Source organism: Syngnathus scovelli, chromosome 2, assembly GCF_024217435.2.
Source record: "Syngnathus scovelli strain Florida chromosome 2, RoL_Ssco_1.2, whole genome shotgun sequence".
Classification (NCBI taxonomy): Eukaryota; Metazoa; Chordata; class Actinopteri; order Syngnathiformes; family Syngnathidae; genus Syngnathus; species Syngnathus scovelli.
In genome coordinates, this window is record NC_090848.1 from 3,816,402 (window position 1) to 3,832,905 (window position 16,504).

Below are 16,504 nucleotides of genomic sequence, written 5' to 3' on the forward strand. Positions count from 1 at the left end.
AAGCAAAGATCGTTTTTTTTTTTTTGTAGCAGTGGGCCACAATAGTTCTTGATTGACAGCCGTGAGTTTTACAGACTGACTTTTGCAGCTACAAGACTCACAGACTGCCTAAATGTCAAAGATCTGGCTGGCAAATAGGAATTTGAAAGTGAGGGGAAAAAAAAAATTGATCATCTCCTTTGTATTGCTGACAGCTGCTATTCTTTTGCTTGAAATGTCATCCGATACCAGTTTGGTTACTGATCTGATCTGAATTTTACCATTTTCTTATATTTCCCATCCTGGCCCCATAGTACCTTTTTAAATAGGCATGTCCTCCAACCTGACCTCAGTACATTATGCTGATGTAATTTGGAATAAGTATTTAATTGTATTTAATTTAATTGTATTTAATTTAATTGTATTTAATTTAATTTAATTGTATTTAATTTAATTGTATGTAATTTAATTTAATTGTATTTAATTTAATTTAATTGTATTTAATTTAATTGTATTTAATTTTATTTAACTTTATTTAACTTTATTTAATTTTATTTTATTTTAATTATCTATCAAATATCGAGACCCGGAAAACAGACACAGAACAAAAATGATAAAAACAGAGGTCACAGAAAGAAAAACTGAAACTTTATTTGTTTTTATACTTACCAACACTTTGAAATCAAACATAGTACTCACAACTAATATAGATCTGCACAGAGCAAAGAAATCAAAATAGTTACAAACTTTGATCACTTTTTTCCCCCCTCTCAAACTGCAATACACACAAACATAAGCTGAAAAATAAAAATCTTTTTTTTTTAAGCCTCCTCCCACATGTAACATAACTTTAACTGAAACAAAAACAAACATTTTGCAACAAGCTACATAGCTCTCCTGTCTACGAGTCAAGTAGGGGAAAATGAAAGAGAATAAATAATTGCACATTGCACCCTATTATTGCATTAGTTGCAGTTTGCTTCAGTCATATACACAAATGTAAATAAATGTTTTTTAAACACATAATTAATTATACATGAAGATCGATGCTATTAAAATCACACTGCTGCTACTTTAACTCAATATTCCCGCTTTGCCATCACAACCAGCACTGAAAAAAAAAAAAAAAATGCTCTCTGCTCTTTTGTGCATTTCTTTTACAAAGAATGACAGCTTGTCCTTTGACATTCTACTCAGGCCAAATAATCCAAACTCCAAGCTTCTATTGTTGCTCAGCTCAACTAGCACATCCAAGATTATTGCAGAATGATCAGTGGCGATGTCGCCCGACAGCCTTTGCTCAATTTTTGCAAAGTCAAAAGGCTTAGCATGCTAAAAGTCGCACAAGGGCAACGGTTGCCGTGCTGGACGTACAGGAGATCATGTGACTTGGACAGTAACATTCAACAGCTGTTTGTGTACATCAGCACAGAATTGAGCTTCTTGCCGAGTTTGACCCATTAGCATTCTAACCTCCCTCTCGTTAGCTTAATTAATCAACAAACAAAAATCAACGTGCGTTTGTCAAATGACTTGCACGAAAAAAAAAAATCTGAAACACTTGTGACCTTTAAAAAGACATTCAAACATAAAGCGATGAGATAGACATGACACAAATAAACAATCGTGAAAAGAGACTGAGTGTGCCCGCCCAAGCCCCGCCCCCACCCCGTAGGTTCCCCCCCTCCCCTCCCCTGACAAAACCCTGAACATTCTTTGGCCTCCAAATTTTTCCTTGGTCCAAACATTTTTGGCTTGATGGTTTTTCATTCGAGCCAAAAAGTTTTGGACCCAGCCCGAGGCCAGCAAACACACATCAGAAGCGGTCCAGAGTAAAGTGTAGAATCGTCTATTGCATGAGCGCCGCGTAGTTGACAAATAGTCATAAAAGTCCTTGTACAAAACAAAACACCGGATGATCAGAAACAATCATTTCAATTTCTGCTCCGTTTTGTCTCATTTCCTTTTCATGCATGTGATAACACGAGTAATCGAAGGAGGCTATCGGTTCCGGGTTTAGGACTACGAGTGAGGGGCCAGAAAAACCAAAAAAGTAAGCTTCAAACATGAGCGGAGAAGAACGGGGAACACAAAGAACATTTCATTTCAAGGTCCACCGAACAGGTTCTGCTCAAATACACAACAACACAACACTGAGTACATGCAATAGAAGCAAGCGTGTACATAAACGAAGGAGATCGACACAAAACGGGGAGGCTCAGGGAGTGATACCATTGGCCAAGGAGGGTCATGTGATGTCATTTGACAACGATGCAAATTAGGACAGAAATGGAGAAGTCCGAGATTGTTTCCTAAAGGCTGGATCTATTATAAAAATGTTTTTTTTGGCTACATCCCACCACACTCTGCCGATAGCATCACCGAGCTGTAATAAATGCAAAGAACTACTTCTACAAAAATCGTTTTTTTTTTTTTACTTCTTAAATGTTCTATGACGCAGCACTGACAGAGAAAAAGAGATGAACAGAAAAAAAAGTAACACAAGTTGTTGCTAATAAACATTCAACATGCTTTAACAGTTCTCTAAAACCCAAAAAAAAAAGTAACGAACAGTGTTCTTTTTTTTTTTTCTTTTTTCAAAATGGCTCTCTGAAATAAAAGTGAGTCGTCGGGCCGCGCCGGTTTGTGGAGGACCAGGGCGGCCGGCGCTCAGAATTTTCAGAGAGCCAGAGCCAGAGTCCGGAGGGCGTCGTCAGTCAGAAAGGGGCCGGATGGAAGAGCCAGTCAGGGAGCTCAGGATGTGGTCATGGAGGACGGGTCGTTCCACATGGCAGCCACGTCTCGGAACCTGGAGCGGGAAAAGCGAGTGAGCGTCTTCCTCGGAGATCTTCACGTAGGGGGGCCTACCTTGCGTTGATGAGGTACTGGGCCAGGCTTATGTTGGCGGGGGTCCCTGTGATGGTGATCTGGCGCTCCGACGACCCTTCCATGGCGTTAGCAATTTTGATCTGTGCCCCAGACATCTGACGGATCTCGTTGATTTTGGTTCCCTGGCGTCCAATTATGCAGCCTATTAGCTGGGAAAACAACGGGGGCGGGACTTAGGATGGCCAGGGTACGCACATGCTGGTCTTTCTCCAGTCTTTATTTCTCATGGAATCAAAAAGAATTTCTACTAAGTGGACTTGCTGTACTCACATCATTGGGAATGGTGAGTTCATGAGTACTGGCCTGGTTACTGGCATCCAGACCTGCTGCTGACCGAGAAGGAGAGGAAGAAGACATAAAATACAGTTGGACACGTTGGTGGAACATCAGTCAGAACATTGGATGGAAAGCCTTGCATCGTTTTAAGAAAGGATGCTATGGGGAGAAAAAAAAAAAAACCCAAAGCAAAACCTCAACATCAACAAGAGCAGACCACCAGCAGGCCATGTCCGAGGAAGACAACGAGAAGAAGAAAAGAGCGAGAGGAAGAGCTGAAGAAAGTGTAGGAGGAAGAGAATGTGTTGACTTCTACAGGTACAAACGAGAGAAGGTCAAGAGGGTTGTAGTGTAGGTGGGTACGTACCGGGAAAGGCAGGGGTGGTCTGTCCGAGGGGGGTAAAGGGGGTTTGCTGCATAGCCAACTGGTGGAGCTTGCTCAACTGCTGAGGGGGGGAGGAGGACGACAGCAAAGCTATGAGGTCATCGTTAAAAACACTTGCGCGCACACGCACTCACTCGCGCACACAAACACGCACACGCAGACGTGCGCGCGCGCACGCACGCAGAGGTCTCACCGAAAGAGATAGGATCTGAGGAAACACAAAAAGGTTGAAGGTGAAAACGCTCATGAGGGGCTTGGCCTGAGTTTGGTGCGGTGGAGATTCAAGCGCCGCAATTTTTTGGGGAACTTGGACCTCTGCCATGCGTGAAAGCGAGGTTTCATCCAACAGATACCAAGCCGGGCCAGCAGATGGCGCTGCCACTAAATGCGCTCGGTCAGCACAAATCATTCGTGACTACTGTTTTTCATATTTCTGGCAACTTTTACGCTAATACATTTCCCTTAACCATCTTTCTTTGTTGTTAGTAAAGGAAATGAAATCGCTGTTGCCAAAATTGACCTAATTTTTTTTTTACTTTAGCACATCAGGTTTTACAAATAAAAATAAAAATAAATACACAAATAAACATAAATGAATAAATAAACAAACTAATACACAAATAAACATACATTTAAATAAATAAATAAATAAATAAATAAATACATAAATAAATAAATAAATACTGGACTTTTACTTTTATAGCACTTTTTTTCTACCTGTTAAGGCTATCAAAGTGCTTCGGAATACTTTGACATGGTCACGGTGGCCAGAGATCAAAACCTCTATTTATAGGTTGGGAATCGACAACCCTACCATTGATAATACTATACGTAATTTAGTATTATATTTTGCAAAATTTAGGATTTAAGAGTTGGATTCAGCAACAGAGTTTTTTTTCTCCCTGAAACGTCATAGCTATAAATTACAATGAGTGGTAAAAATCCATATTGCGCAATTTGCGGCCTACTAGTGGGGAAGAAATTGTTTTTTAATCAGTTTTAAAATTGTTGTTGGGACAAATGAAGATATCTCTGATGCATATTTGCTGTTGAGAATTGTTTTTTGTACAAGTCAGGCATGTTGAGGATTGTTGGGGCAATTGAATTGATTTTTCATTCTCTTCAAGGTTATTTTAGAGATGAGAAGCTTAATGGCAAGATGCAGTCAATATGTTTTTGCAGCGCCGACATTCACGTTGAACTTCATTGATCCATTTTCTGAACCTCTTCTCACGAGGGTTGCGGGCATGCTGGAGCCTATCTCAGCTGATTTTGGGCACCCTGAACTGGACGCCAGCCAATCACAGGCAAGCTAAATATGAAATGATGCAAGTATCATCTAGTTTCACGAGCTGCAAGCCAAGCCCCCGGAGGTTTAACAGAGAGCAGACAGAAGGAAGTCAAGAGTCTTCCGAGTCAGAAGATCGAGGAATTACTGTACATGTGCCATATTAGCCATATTAATATTAGCAATTAATATTAATAAAGGAGGTTTGGGGAGGTAGCTGGTAGCAGCTTCCGAGATGGATGCAATGTGGAGCGCCTGGTGTGGAGAACACTCACGTCTGGATGCGGGATGGCATACTGTCCTTGGATGGTGTAAGCCTGCAAACATGAAATGGAGACTTTATTTTTTTTCGTAAGGCCTACGCACAAAATTTTTATAAAAGCAGGTTGCCGTTTTGGAGCTTTACGTTTGTCGCCAGGCTATGAGAAAGACATGCGCTAGACTGTCTATCATCAATCAAATCCAGTTGAATTATATCAACATGGGATCACTGTGAGGGATGGGAGGGGTGGGGGTGGGGAGTTACGCAATTGGGCGGTCTGAACTGCTGAATGCTGGATTGTTAATTTTATGTGTTGCAACAAGACTGAACTCAGTCCCATTTTTTGAATCAATTAAATGCAGCTCACTGGTTCATCTCGTCTCCTGAGCTACACGGCCATTTATTTTATTCGCCAGTTGGCACATGGCCGTCAAGTTACGTATGTCCACCAGAAAGTCATCATTGACGTTTTGACATCTTTTTGTTCTCCTCGTTGAATTTCAGGACATTTTTCTTTTCTGTTTTTGGCTCTCATGAATAATTTCACACATCTCCCTGCCAAGTTGATGGATTTTTTCCAAACCCAGAATAATAGACTGCATGCACGGCCAGATCATCCCTTAATGACTTCAGTGATGCTTTTTTTAAAATCTCAAATCCGGGTTGACGGATGGCAGTGAGGGCAAAGCGGTGATAGTTTCATGCTAGTCGAGGGGAGGGGGGTGAGGGGGGTGCTCGAGACGGGGGAGGAGGGTTGCTTGAATAAAACCTGGTGCGACACTAACAGGCAGTGGCTGGTGCTGCAGTAAGAGGCTGAGGTTGGCTGTGGACGCCCCCAGCGGGTCCGCTCTTACCTGGCCACCTGAAAAAATGACAGGGGTGGAGGCAGGCTTGGGGCGGTAGGGGATTGTGGCACCTTTCGGTGGGGACTGAGGAGAGCGAGGGTGGGAGAAGGAGTGACATGTGGAGAGAGTGTTAGAGAAGAAGAAAAAGAGGAGCAACCAGAGCATCGAGTGAGACCGAGAGGGACCGTGCCTGGGGGGGGGACACACCAAAAGTGCTCTTCACTGTGCACATGCTGACATGAGGTCCAATTTGTGATTCACCTGGAACATCACGTTCAACTGGATAATGATGACGCCGCGAAACTTAACCCCCCCCCCTTTCCGTGAGCACTCTGGAGACTTACAGCCGGGTGGCAACGGTCCTGGCATCCACGACGTTTGCCATCATGATGGCCGGCTGGACAACTGGCAGTGCAGACAGTTCAAATTTCACTTCAAAAACAAGCAAGTGGTCACTAATTGATTATTCATTCACCATCTTGAAGATCCCCCCCCCCCCTGGTGGACCAAAAACGATTGATCGCATCCGCGTTGGAAGGGCGTAGAATGGACCAAGCTAGCGTACCTCCAGCATCACCACACAAATCTGTTTGACGCATTGGATGATGGCCTCCGGCGCCCCGGAAATGGTCACCGCCCTCTCTGTTGAGTTGGGGAGCATGTCGCCGGCCACCTGGACCTGAGCGCCTGTGGACTGCAGAAGACGACGGATGCATTTGTGTTTCCTTACTAGGAGGGAGGAATCGGCTCGCTACCTCTCTCATCTCTTTGATTTTGGAGCCGCCTTTGCCGATGAGCGAGCCGCACTGGCTAGCTGGCACAACCAGTCGCAGGGTCACAGGAGGTTTGCTGGTGGCGGGACTGTTGCTCATAGAGTTGATGATGTCCTGGAACGACATTTGTTTGGGTTTACGGACGAGTCAAAATGGCCGCAAGACCTGAAAATCTAACCTCCATCATCTTTCGGTCAGATTGTGTTATTAAACAAAGCGTCATAGCAACCTTGCTAGCTAGCAAGATCGCTAAAGCATGCTAGCTTGTATTCCCACTCTGGCAAACTAACGAGAGTAAATGGCGCTGGTGTGGAAGCAGCAGTGGAGTCGTTACCTCCTCAAACTTGTAGGCTATCATCGCAAAGGCCTTGAAGATGGCATCCGTCGGCCCAGTGATGGTGACTATCCGTTCGGGGCAGTTGCCTTCAGAGATGTTGATGCGGGCTCCGCTCTGCATGGCGGCACAAGCTCATCCATGATCAGGAAATTACAATGGGGTACCTTGACTTACAAATGCCCCAACGTACAAGTTTGTCCAGTTATTTTTGGTTTGTGTCGAGCTAAGTTAGCTCATAAATCAAGGTACCCACTTCATTAGCCTCTACAAGGAGATGCCAGCAGAAAACTTCTACTTACGTCCTCACGCATTTTCTTCACCGTCTCCCCTTTCTGGAAGTCCATTCAGTTATATTATTATTTCTCAGTCAAAATATTGCATTGAAAATATGAGCCGATGACGTTTACCTTCCCGATGATGCTTCCGACTTCCTGCAGAGACATAAAAATGCACAGAAATGTGAGTTTTATTTTCTGGCTGGTTTTTGATAGAGTTCGGGCATCGCACCTTGCCGTGCATGAGCAGCCGAATGGTGAGGGTCACATTCAGTCCACCTTCTGATTGGACCTTGATGGGCTCCATGTCGGATTTGAAAGGAAAGGGGTGCGGTCAAGTCAGAGAGGAGTTCGAGGGCCAGTGGGGGGTGTGAGGGTGTACTCGGCTGATGGGTCTCCTGCAAGGCAAAGACGGAACGATGAATGGAAAAGTGCAGTTTCCTGTTTGCAAGCCAGCTTCAGACAAGGGCAAGAAAAGAAACCCCACCAGCCCTGATGTTTTTTTACAATAAGTATATGATCTGAGTCATGTGCCCAATTTGACTGCTGAGTGACGTCAGGATTCAGTTACAAGGGTGAACACAGGAGGGCGCTCTGGACCATAACGTCAAGCATGGAACGGAATGGAACTAAAACTGACATAGTTGACTTGTAGATAGTTTGTAAATATGGATGTTTGTTGAAAAAGAGAGAAAATAGCATTTAATTAGTAATGTTTACAGTTCTATAACCAGCGATGGGAAATAAAATTCCTCTGCCGCAGACTTCATAGGACCCATACCAACTTGATGGGGAGTTGCTGAACTTGGTCTGAGGGGGGTTGGTAGGTTGCTCAAGGGCACTTTTCACAGCCGAACTGGAAGTGAACACCCACCAGTTTTACGGATGAACTCTAACACTGAATTTAACATAAATTTGATATTGTGCTGTCAGACCTAAGTCTGTGAACTTTTGTAGATTTTTTTTTTTGCAGCCATGAAGCATCATTATTTATTTATTTATTTATTTATTTATGTATTTATTTATGTATTTTTTTAATTTTTTTATTTATCATTTTATTTTAATTATTACTAATAATTTGACTTGTGGAGCAGGGCTAAATAAACTGACACGGATTTTAATAATAATAATAATAATAATAATCTAATCTTTTATAAATTCTATTTTATTTAGTTACTTAATAATAATAAAAATAATATAATAATAATAATAATAATAATAATAATAATCATCATCATAATAACGAGAGGCAGAGATGAAATCACATTCACAGTTTTCATCTCAGCGGCCCCAGCTGTACTTTGCTGCTGCATCTCCAGTATGTGCCATCTGCTAATTAGCAGCTTTGTAATCAAATAGTCCTGCCCTGGTTATCTTTTAATTGCAAGAAAACAAGATGTTCCTCCATTAAAGCACGAATGGCCAGCACGAATGGCCAGCTGTTTGCACGCACGCACATAAAAAGTTACTAATGTTAATTCCAATTTGCTTGGAGAATTGCAGCGCTGATTGATGTTGAATGATTAAGAAACGGCTTCTTGGCTAGCCGCTATATCCAACTTGGGAGACGCTACTGTTGCTATCTCGTTTTGTTCTTGCGTAACTGCAGCAGTCTCATTGCAACCCAACATCATCACGTTGCGCTGGTTCCGGAAATCCTACCTCCGATAAGCTACAGTATGCCGCATGCACGGCTTGGTTGGAGGCCAGGGGAGGACCAAGAGATAAGGACAGGGATTCTATCGCCAGCTGTCTCTCCAATCTCCCAGAGGAGACCAGATTACATAAAAAACCTTAATCCGGGTTTAAGACTCCATCCAGTGGTTGCGGGTCCTCAGCGGGCAGCGCACATGTAAGTGCTGCAAACGCACTCTATAACTTGCTTCATGTTTAGTTTAGTCCGTGGGTCAGTGCCCTCTTCATGCATTTTTTATTTTTTGGAATCATTAAATCACCCTGAGAGATGTAGATGGAGGTAAAAAAAAAAAAAATCTCAAAATTGTGTTTCGAGCCTACATCCCAGCAAAAACGAGAATTAGGTCAAGGCCCGTGAATCATGTGACCCTTTGGGCAAAAACCTTGCAGCAAATGCTCTTTTTATTTTGAGGTCAGGTTTTTTTTTGGGGGGGGGTGTCTTTGCCCTTTCTTTGGCACTCCCAGTACATGTCGTTTTACAAGTTTCCATTTATATTTGCAAATGTTCCTCCCCCATGTCTGACAGGAAGTTGGGGGGGGGGGACACAATGAGGGACGGCAGGGAATTTTTCATGACATCTGAAGGGGAAAGTGGGTCATGCTCGGTGTTGCGGGCGCTACTAGCCTCCTCCTCTATGGCGGCTATTGAATTAATCACGCTTTACGCTCGGCTGGGCAACGCAGTGCACAAAATGCACCATACCCCCCCCTCAACGCACACCCCAACGCCTTCCTCCCGAATTTCCCTGTGTCTGATCGCCACGCAAAGAAAAGACTCGTGCTGTTGAAGAAAGATGAACCTGAGGCCTTGTCGCTTTTTGTCCGGCCTTCCATTTCTTCTCATGCAACAATGGCAAAGATGTGATTTTTTTTGTGAGGAGCCGCTCATGTGGAAAGGTTGCAAAAACACCCCGGGCCAGAATCATTCCATTACTGAAGACCAACACTCTTAGTTATATCGGTGGTGCTACCTAAAAACAAGCCGGTCCCATCTAAAGCTTCATCATCTGTCTAATCCACAAAACGAGGGAGGGATCCCACCATGACGCAATACATTCATGGAAGGAATTGTTGATCAAAAATGCATGAACAGGAAAAAAAAAAATCATCTTCCTGCTTTTATCTAGCACAGATGTTTGCATGCTGCAGCTGAGGAGCTCTCCGGATGTTTGTGCTCCAATTACGGGTGAACAAAAGAGGGCAGGGGGGGAGCCCTCTGGCTGACCTCATTGATAATTTTTTTTTTACACACAGAGGTCATTTGGCATCTTCCAGTGAGGACGTATTTGTATGGAAGGAGAGTTTCATTATGGGAAGAAGCTCTCGTCTCGTGCGGGCTTTTGTTACAAGTGCTACGATAAAATGACAGTGGGGGGGGGGGGCATCCACCCAATGCTACGGCACTATGACAGTGCTTTGAAAAGCTGTCAGTCCACATCAGCGACCCAGAATCCCGATGGCTCAGCCCGGATCATGATCAAAAAAAGCTTCCTCAAAGACACTAGCGGTCGAGCCGACTCGCGGCAAGTCGTTTTCAAAGTGTCCCGGAGTGGGTTCGCTCGCAATGGTGGCGCGTGAGAGTCAAAAGGCTTAACGACGCGGGCGCACCATGTTGTGCTGTGAAAAAGCTGCGCGTCAAGTCGGCCATTTTAGATTTGCCGTAATTTGCAATAAGTCAAGGAAGTCACGGCTGCTGTCGGCGTTGGAGCGCATTGACTTTTGGCGTGTTTTTTTTTTTTTTGGGGGTCTTCCCCAAAAAACATAGCTGCACGCTTGCGCCTGTCGCTCACGTTCTTCAAATTCACAACAACAAAGCAAGCATCGGTCGTGCCGTGCCGTTTCGGACCACATTTCAAGCTCAGCAAAGATGGCAGCACCGATATCAATGTGACGATAATTGGAATAACAATCACAAACCAGCCGCCCATGTGTGCGTTTCTGCACGTCGCAGCGGGAGTCCATCCAGCTGCGTCTACGAAATAATAGCCGTCGTGCGAAAGCTCTTCTTCTCGCTCAACTGACCATTCAGTCAAAATATTTTCATGCGACCTCGCCACGCTAACGATAAGTTAAGAAAACATTAACGAGATCTTTTCCGGATGATAAAATAAGTTAATGGGTCGGAAGAGCGGCGACTCACCCTAAAGGTCGTGCTTATGCTGGCAAAATTAATTAATTAAATCAATACCGATGTCGTGAAACAGTGTATGGTCTTCCGCTTCAGTTCCAATCCGTCAGAATTCCGACAACACTACGATATATCGGAATCTATATTTATTTATATAAACACGGTGTTTATATAGATATAGATACCGTATGTTGGTAAAAATGAACTTATTGAATGAATAAAAATGTCGGCCTCCAAATAAATAGTCAGCAAAAATCAGTTTTACCTTTCTGTAGGGTAGGATGATGTCAACGACCTCCGTTGGTGTGGCAAGATTAAAAATCGCAAAAAGGAAAATGATCCCCACCCTCTTCTTTTTGCTCTCGCCAGGACGAAGCGCCGCCCGATTGGTCGGTGCCGAAGGGTCACGTGAGTGACCGGGAGAACACGTGACGACGGGCCTCGCGATTCTATGAACGTCGTCCACCTCGGCAACACAAGTTTAGTTGCGGCGCTGACATTTGTTTGCCGTCGTGTTTGAGTGTAAATAGGCCGTTTGATGACACGTAATCTGGGCGAGCAGCACCCACCGCCCTATCGAGACCCTCCGACCCCCCTCGACCCCCCCCTTTCTGTTTTTTGCTGCAACAAAAGGAGGGCATGCATGCCCACTGAGGCACAAGGGCATCGTAGGGACATATCTAGGGTTGAGGTGCTCCACATCGGAATCGTGGCCTCGGGGGAAGGAAGCCCAAAGTCCACCGAGTCCTAAGCGGCAAAACCAACGGGTTTATGGGTCTTTTGGGATAGTTTAGGAACTTTTAGGTCTCAATCAGCCAAACACCTCAAAAGCTTGCGTAAACACCCACTCTGCTGCCATGACATGCAGATCCTCTGCTTTTTAATCTCGTCGGCTATGTGTGTGTGTGTGTGTGTGTGTAGACTTAACGGGCTTGGGAGGCAGCCCGTCCCGATTTTCCAATCCAGCACAAATCCAGCCCTCATGTCAGATGGACATTTGTGCAGAGCTTAATCTGACATTATTAGGCTTGGATGGAGAAAGCAAATGTTGTTGGATTAGGGGCAATGCAGACAATGAAGAACAGGTTTTTTTTTTGTTTTTTTACCTCAATCGTTTTCCATCTCTCATAACAAACATTTGCGATACACATCTAATTCGTACCTGCGCCGCACAAATTGCAGATTGCGCTGTAATGCATCAAGCCAACTGTAAAATGGCCCGTGGGATAAACTACAAATAGAGCATTAAATTAGCTCCGCGTTGAATAACAAGAGGTGTGGGGGTGAAATAGTCAAGAAGATCCTCACAGATCCAGCTTGGGATTTTAGGAGGAATTGGTAGATAAAAGCCAGAGTGGGACGTTGGCAGAGCCCACAAACTTTATTGACCCCGCCCTGCAAGATGGCCTCTAGCAAGGTGATGGACATTAGCGAGCAATCCATCCCGCCCCAGCCCAGCCCGGCCGGATCAGAACTTGTCCTCGCCCAGCCGCGTTTCCTATCAGGGTGCTGGTGTCCTAATGAAGGCAGAAGGGTGTGAAGGACGGGCGAAGGGAGATGGCATAGTCACAGTCGATCCCACCGATTGCTGCCGCACAATCATTGGGCTCAGATGACCCGACCGGGCGTGCAGTCACGACTTTCCAAAGTGATGGATAAATGATATTTGCATTAAAATTCCTCATATTATCGTTATACCGATCATTTATTTCTGTACCGATCATCATTTTGGGCACTAAAATCATCAGCAGTATTGATTTCCTGCAACTAAGGCAAAAAAAAAAGGTTCATAAATATAATATAATATTATATAATACAATATAATATAATATAATACAATTAATATAATATAAAATAACGATATAATATAATATATAATATAATACAATTAATATAATATAATATAATATAATATAACATAACAGCATAAAATAATATAATATAGACAATGCAGAATTTAAAAAAAAATCTGTTGACAATTAAAAAAAAAAAAAAAAAGAAGTCAATCACAATTTGTTGTCAGAAATCTTTGACTAAAAAAAAAAAACACTTTGGCAGAAAGTTCTGTATTTTTCTGTGCATCTTACAAAGTGGCTGTGAGTGCACCAGATGAATTAAAAAGCCATGAAAGAATTAGCTTGAATTCTAAATAAATGCAAACTGTCCTCTTCCTTTGTGTAGACTTTTTTCCCGCCGGCCAGTGTCAGAGTAGCCCAGCGCATAATAAACCAGTCCTCTAAAAGCATCCCTCTATACATAGCTCCCATACAAAGTGCAGCTTGCTAATGGAAACTCTCGCTTGACCCTTTTCGCTGGAGCACGAAACGGGTCTACTTTGCCCGCTGGCAAAAACCAACCATGTATTTAAACCTCTCTCTCTTTGATTTTTTTTTTTTTTTTTTTCTGGGTTCGTTGTGTTCCCGCTTTGTTCGGTCACCGAAACATGACACAGCCACTTTTTATTTGTGTTATCCCGGGAACACTTTTGAACAGCACACGACACAACGCAAATCAATGATAACTCGAAAATGCATTTTCCACTCGGTGTTAATGGTTGGCAGTTTGAATCCGGCCTTCCCGTGCACAGTTTGCATGTTCTTGTGAATTCTCATTGGGTATCCCAACTTTAAAGTATGTTAGCTTAATTTACAAAAGACTCAAACGTGTCCTTTGGGGATGGGGGTGAACACTTTTGCAACCTCGCTCAAAGTCAGCTGCGATTGACTCCAGCTCACCCGCAAGCTATAGGAGGACAAGCGTGTCAAAAAAAAATGGATAAATTGATATTTTGCCGTCATGGAACAGGCTCAACGTGTTTCGTACACGTCCGGTTCTTTCATAACGCGCAATTCGGCCGGCCAAGTCATCTTCTCTGCTTTCACGTGTAACAACCTGTGTGAATATGAAGACGTGGCACACGACTGTCGCATGTTTATCTCACAGGGCCGTTGAGTCATATGAAATGCGTCATGAGCAAAATCTATTTTAATCAACACAGCACATGGACACGTGGGCTCTCCTGGAACAATCCCAATAGGATTTAGTCTCCCGCCATGGGATGAGATCTGACACGCTAAAATACAGCTGCAAAAAATCACATGATGATGATGATGAGGATGATATGGGACCTATACGCTGAACTCTAGCCGTTTATGAACCAGGGATTATGTGCTTGACCCCTGCAGTATCGGAATGCATCGTGGACAAACAGAAGAAGGAGCAACTGGGTAACCGAGCAGACGACTGGTGCATTGCAGTGGCGGAGCAAACCATTTCTTTAGCTCATCCAACAAGCACAGTGATAGAAATTGGACCTGACCATGCCAGAGGCTGGAGATGAGACACTCTGGCACACACACACATACTCAAAGGAACATCATAAAGCTCAGAAGGACAGCCTTTGACGTGAGCAAACTTAGAGGGCCTGCAGTGCAAAAACCCAAAGACAACCTCGGGCCCTTCACTGGCTGCAGAGTCGGCAGAACGAGCTGGAGATGTTGCACATGACACCTAGTAAAAATTTACGAGTTGGAAGACAAAGAAAGCTGGCGCAAGATGAAGAAACACTTGTGTTTAGGGATTTGTTGATAACGAAAAGTAACTCTTTATTTGGATGAAATATTACATTCATACATTGAGCTGCGGGATTTAGCGGCCTCCAGTGGTCAACATGCGCATTGCAGTCATAGTAAGGTCTTGCTGGTGAAATCAGACTAAAAATAACGCCACGATTAGCAGGCTGTTCCCTTTATTTGGCAAAAAAAAAAAAAACACAGCAGGATTCTCCCAATATCCACGAAATGATGGATATTGCAAGTTCCCGATTATTTTCCCGGCCAGCAAAATAATCATTCAGATCACATCCGCTACACTCCTCAGACCGGCCCACCCACCTCACCCCCCCCTGCCTTCTAGCTCGATCTGCCATTGTGGCACAACCAGTTGCGTTGACAAAGGACACAAGTTACCCTGGGTGTCACAACGGCTAAAGCCGTCATGCTTTCAATTGACTGAAAGGATGTGTGTGTGTGAGTGTTGTGCGTGTGTGTGTGTACCGTTACGCAGTATTGGGTGGCTATATTTACGTGACAGTTATTTTTTTCCTCTTGTCTCACTGATGTTTGATTTGTGTCTATGTGAATGGACAGACGGACGTGTAGTTTTGTGATTTCCAAGGGTCACGATTGAACTGGAGGAAATCTGCACATTTTCTAGATTTAAATTTCTTTCAGATGTGATTAAGCCCGGCTGTGAAAAGAGAATATCCATAAATAATTGACACTCCCTTGATTATAATTGCTATTAGTAAAAGTTTAATCCACAAATAGGCTATACCACAGTTGATGATCGAAAAACACTCCCATCATTTGAATGCATACAAAAATGATGTGTGGCTTTTGAATCAAAGTGCAACACATTGACACAAACAACAATTCCAGTGATGAATTGCTGTAGCAGTGTAGTCCAGCATGTAACGCCTACTTCATTGGCGAGACGAGCGTAGCAGTTCTGTGGGGCCGCCTGTGCTGCTGGCAAAGTCATCTAGTTTGAAGGCGCTAGCAAAACCACAAATGGATATCATAAGGTATCCGCAAAAACTGAAAAAGTTTTTACAAAAAAAATCTGATTTATTTTAAGTTACCTATGAGGGACTGCTAGAATGTGAAAAAAAATCCAGGAATTATTGGAAAATATCCAAAAGTCAGTTTACAGCGTTTATTTCAGGGGAGGTCGTGCCCCACAGCCCCCCTTCTAGCTCAGGCTGTGTTCTAAATAAAAAAGGTAATATAAAAGAGATAAATTATATGAGGCATTTTTACACTGCACAGGTGGCTCTGTAACTGCTAGAAAAATAGCCATCAGAAAATAATACATTGCTGCACTGTCCTATAAAATGTCGCACCTGTCTGGTATAAAACCAGCTCATTACCACGAGGACGCGAAACAGCGTCCATTTTGGTTCAGTCATCCCGGTTGGATGGCCGCTGCCTCGTCGTGACAGCAGCACAACACCATATGTGAAGATACTCGCTTAATCTCACATGGCTGCCTCCCCTAATTAGCTAAGAATAAACCAAATTAGGCTTTGTAATTTCAAGATCCTTGAGGAAAATTACCTTTTTTGCATGTGATAAAAAACTCCGGTGAGGCTAAACGAGTGAAATGCAAGAACATCTTGACACGTAATTAATTAAAAATAATTAAATCTAAGCACGATGTAGATGTGATGCTATTTCTTCTCATAATTCTTCACCTTGATTTAATCTACGTGCATTTTAGGTTATAAAGAAACCACGAAGCACTCAGCTGGGAGGAATTAAAACGACCCCCCGAAGGTCAGCACATGTTATGCATGTATCTTAAAATTTAGT

At 43.4% G+C, this 16,504-nt stretch overlaps 1 protein-coding gene across 8 annotated transcripts; it reads right to left on the reverse strand.

Annotated features, from left to right (window-relative positions):
• Positions 1 to 605: 605 nt before the first annotated feature.
• On the reverse strand, positions 606 to 11,614 carry LOC125988290 (poly(rC)-binding protein 3-like). Of its 8 annotated transcripts, none has more exons than XM_049753318.2 (13): positions 11,398 to 11,603; positions 7,542 to 7,707; positions 7,442 to 7,465; positions 7,334 to 7,366; positions 7,032 to 7,148; positions 6,680 to 6,811; positions 6,490 to 6,618; positions 5,865 to 6,008; positions 5,093 to 5,134; positions 3,512 to 3,587; positions 3,139 to 3,197; positions 2,848 to 3,017; positions 606 to 2,788 (listed from the first exon to the last, which is right to left on the reverse strand). In XM_049753318.2, exons 2-13 carry the CDS (start codon positions 7,614 to 7,616, stop codon positions 2,734 to 2,736), a joined length of 1,056 nt encoding a protein of 351 aa, XP_049609275.1. In that variant the 5' UTR covers positions 7,617 to 7,707; positions 11,398 to 11,603; the 3' UTR covers positions 606 to 2,733. The 8 variants fall into 8 exon arrangements, with proteins under 8 accessions (XP_049609275.1, XP_049609272.1, XP_049609276.1 ...); XM_049753315.2 differs by having other exon boundaries at positions 3,512 to 3,590; XM_049753319.2 differs by having other exon boundaries at positions 3,139 to 3,194; positions 11,398 to 11,601.
• Between the last annotated feature and the right edge of the window lie 4,890 nt (positions 11,615 to 16,504).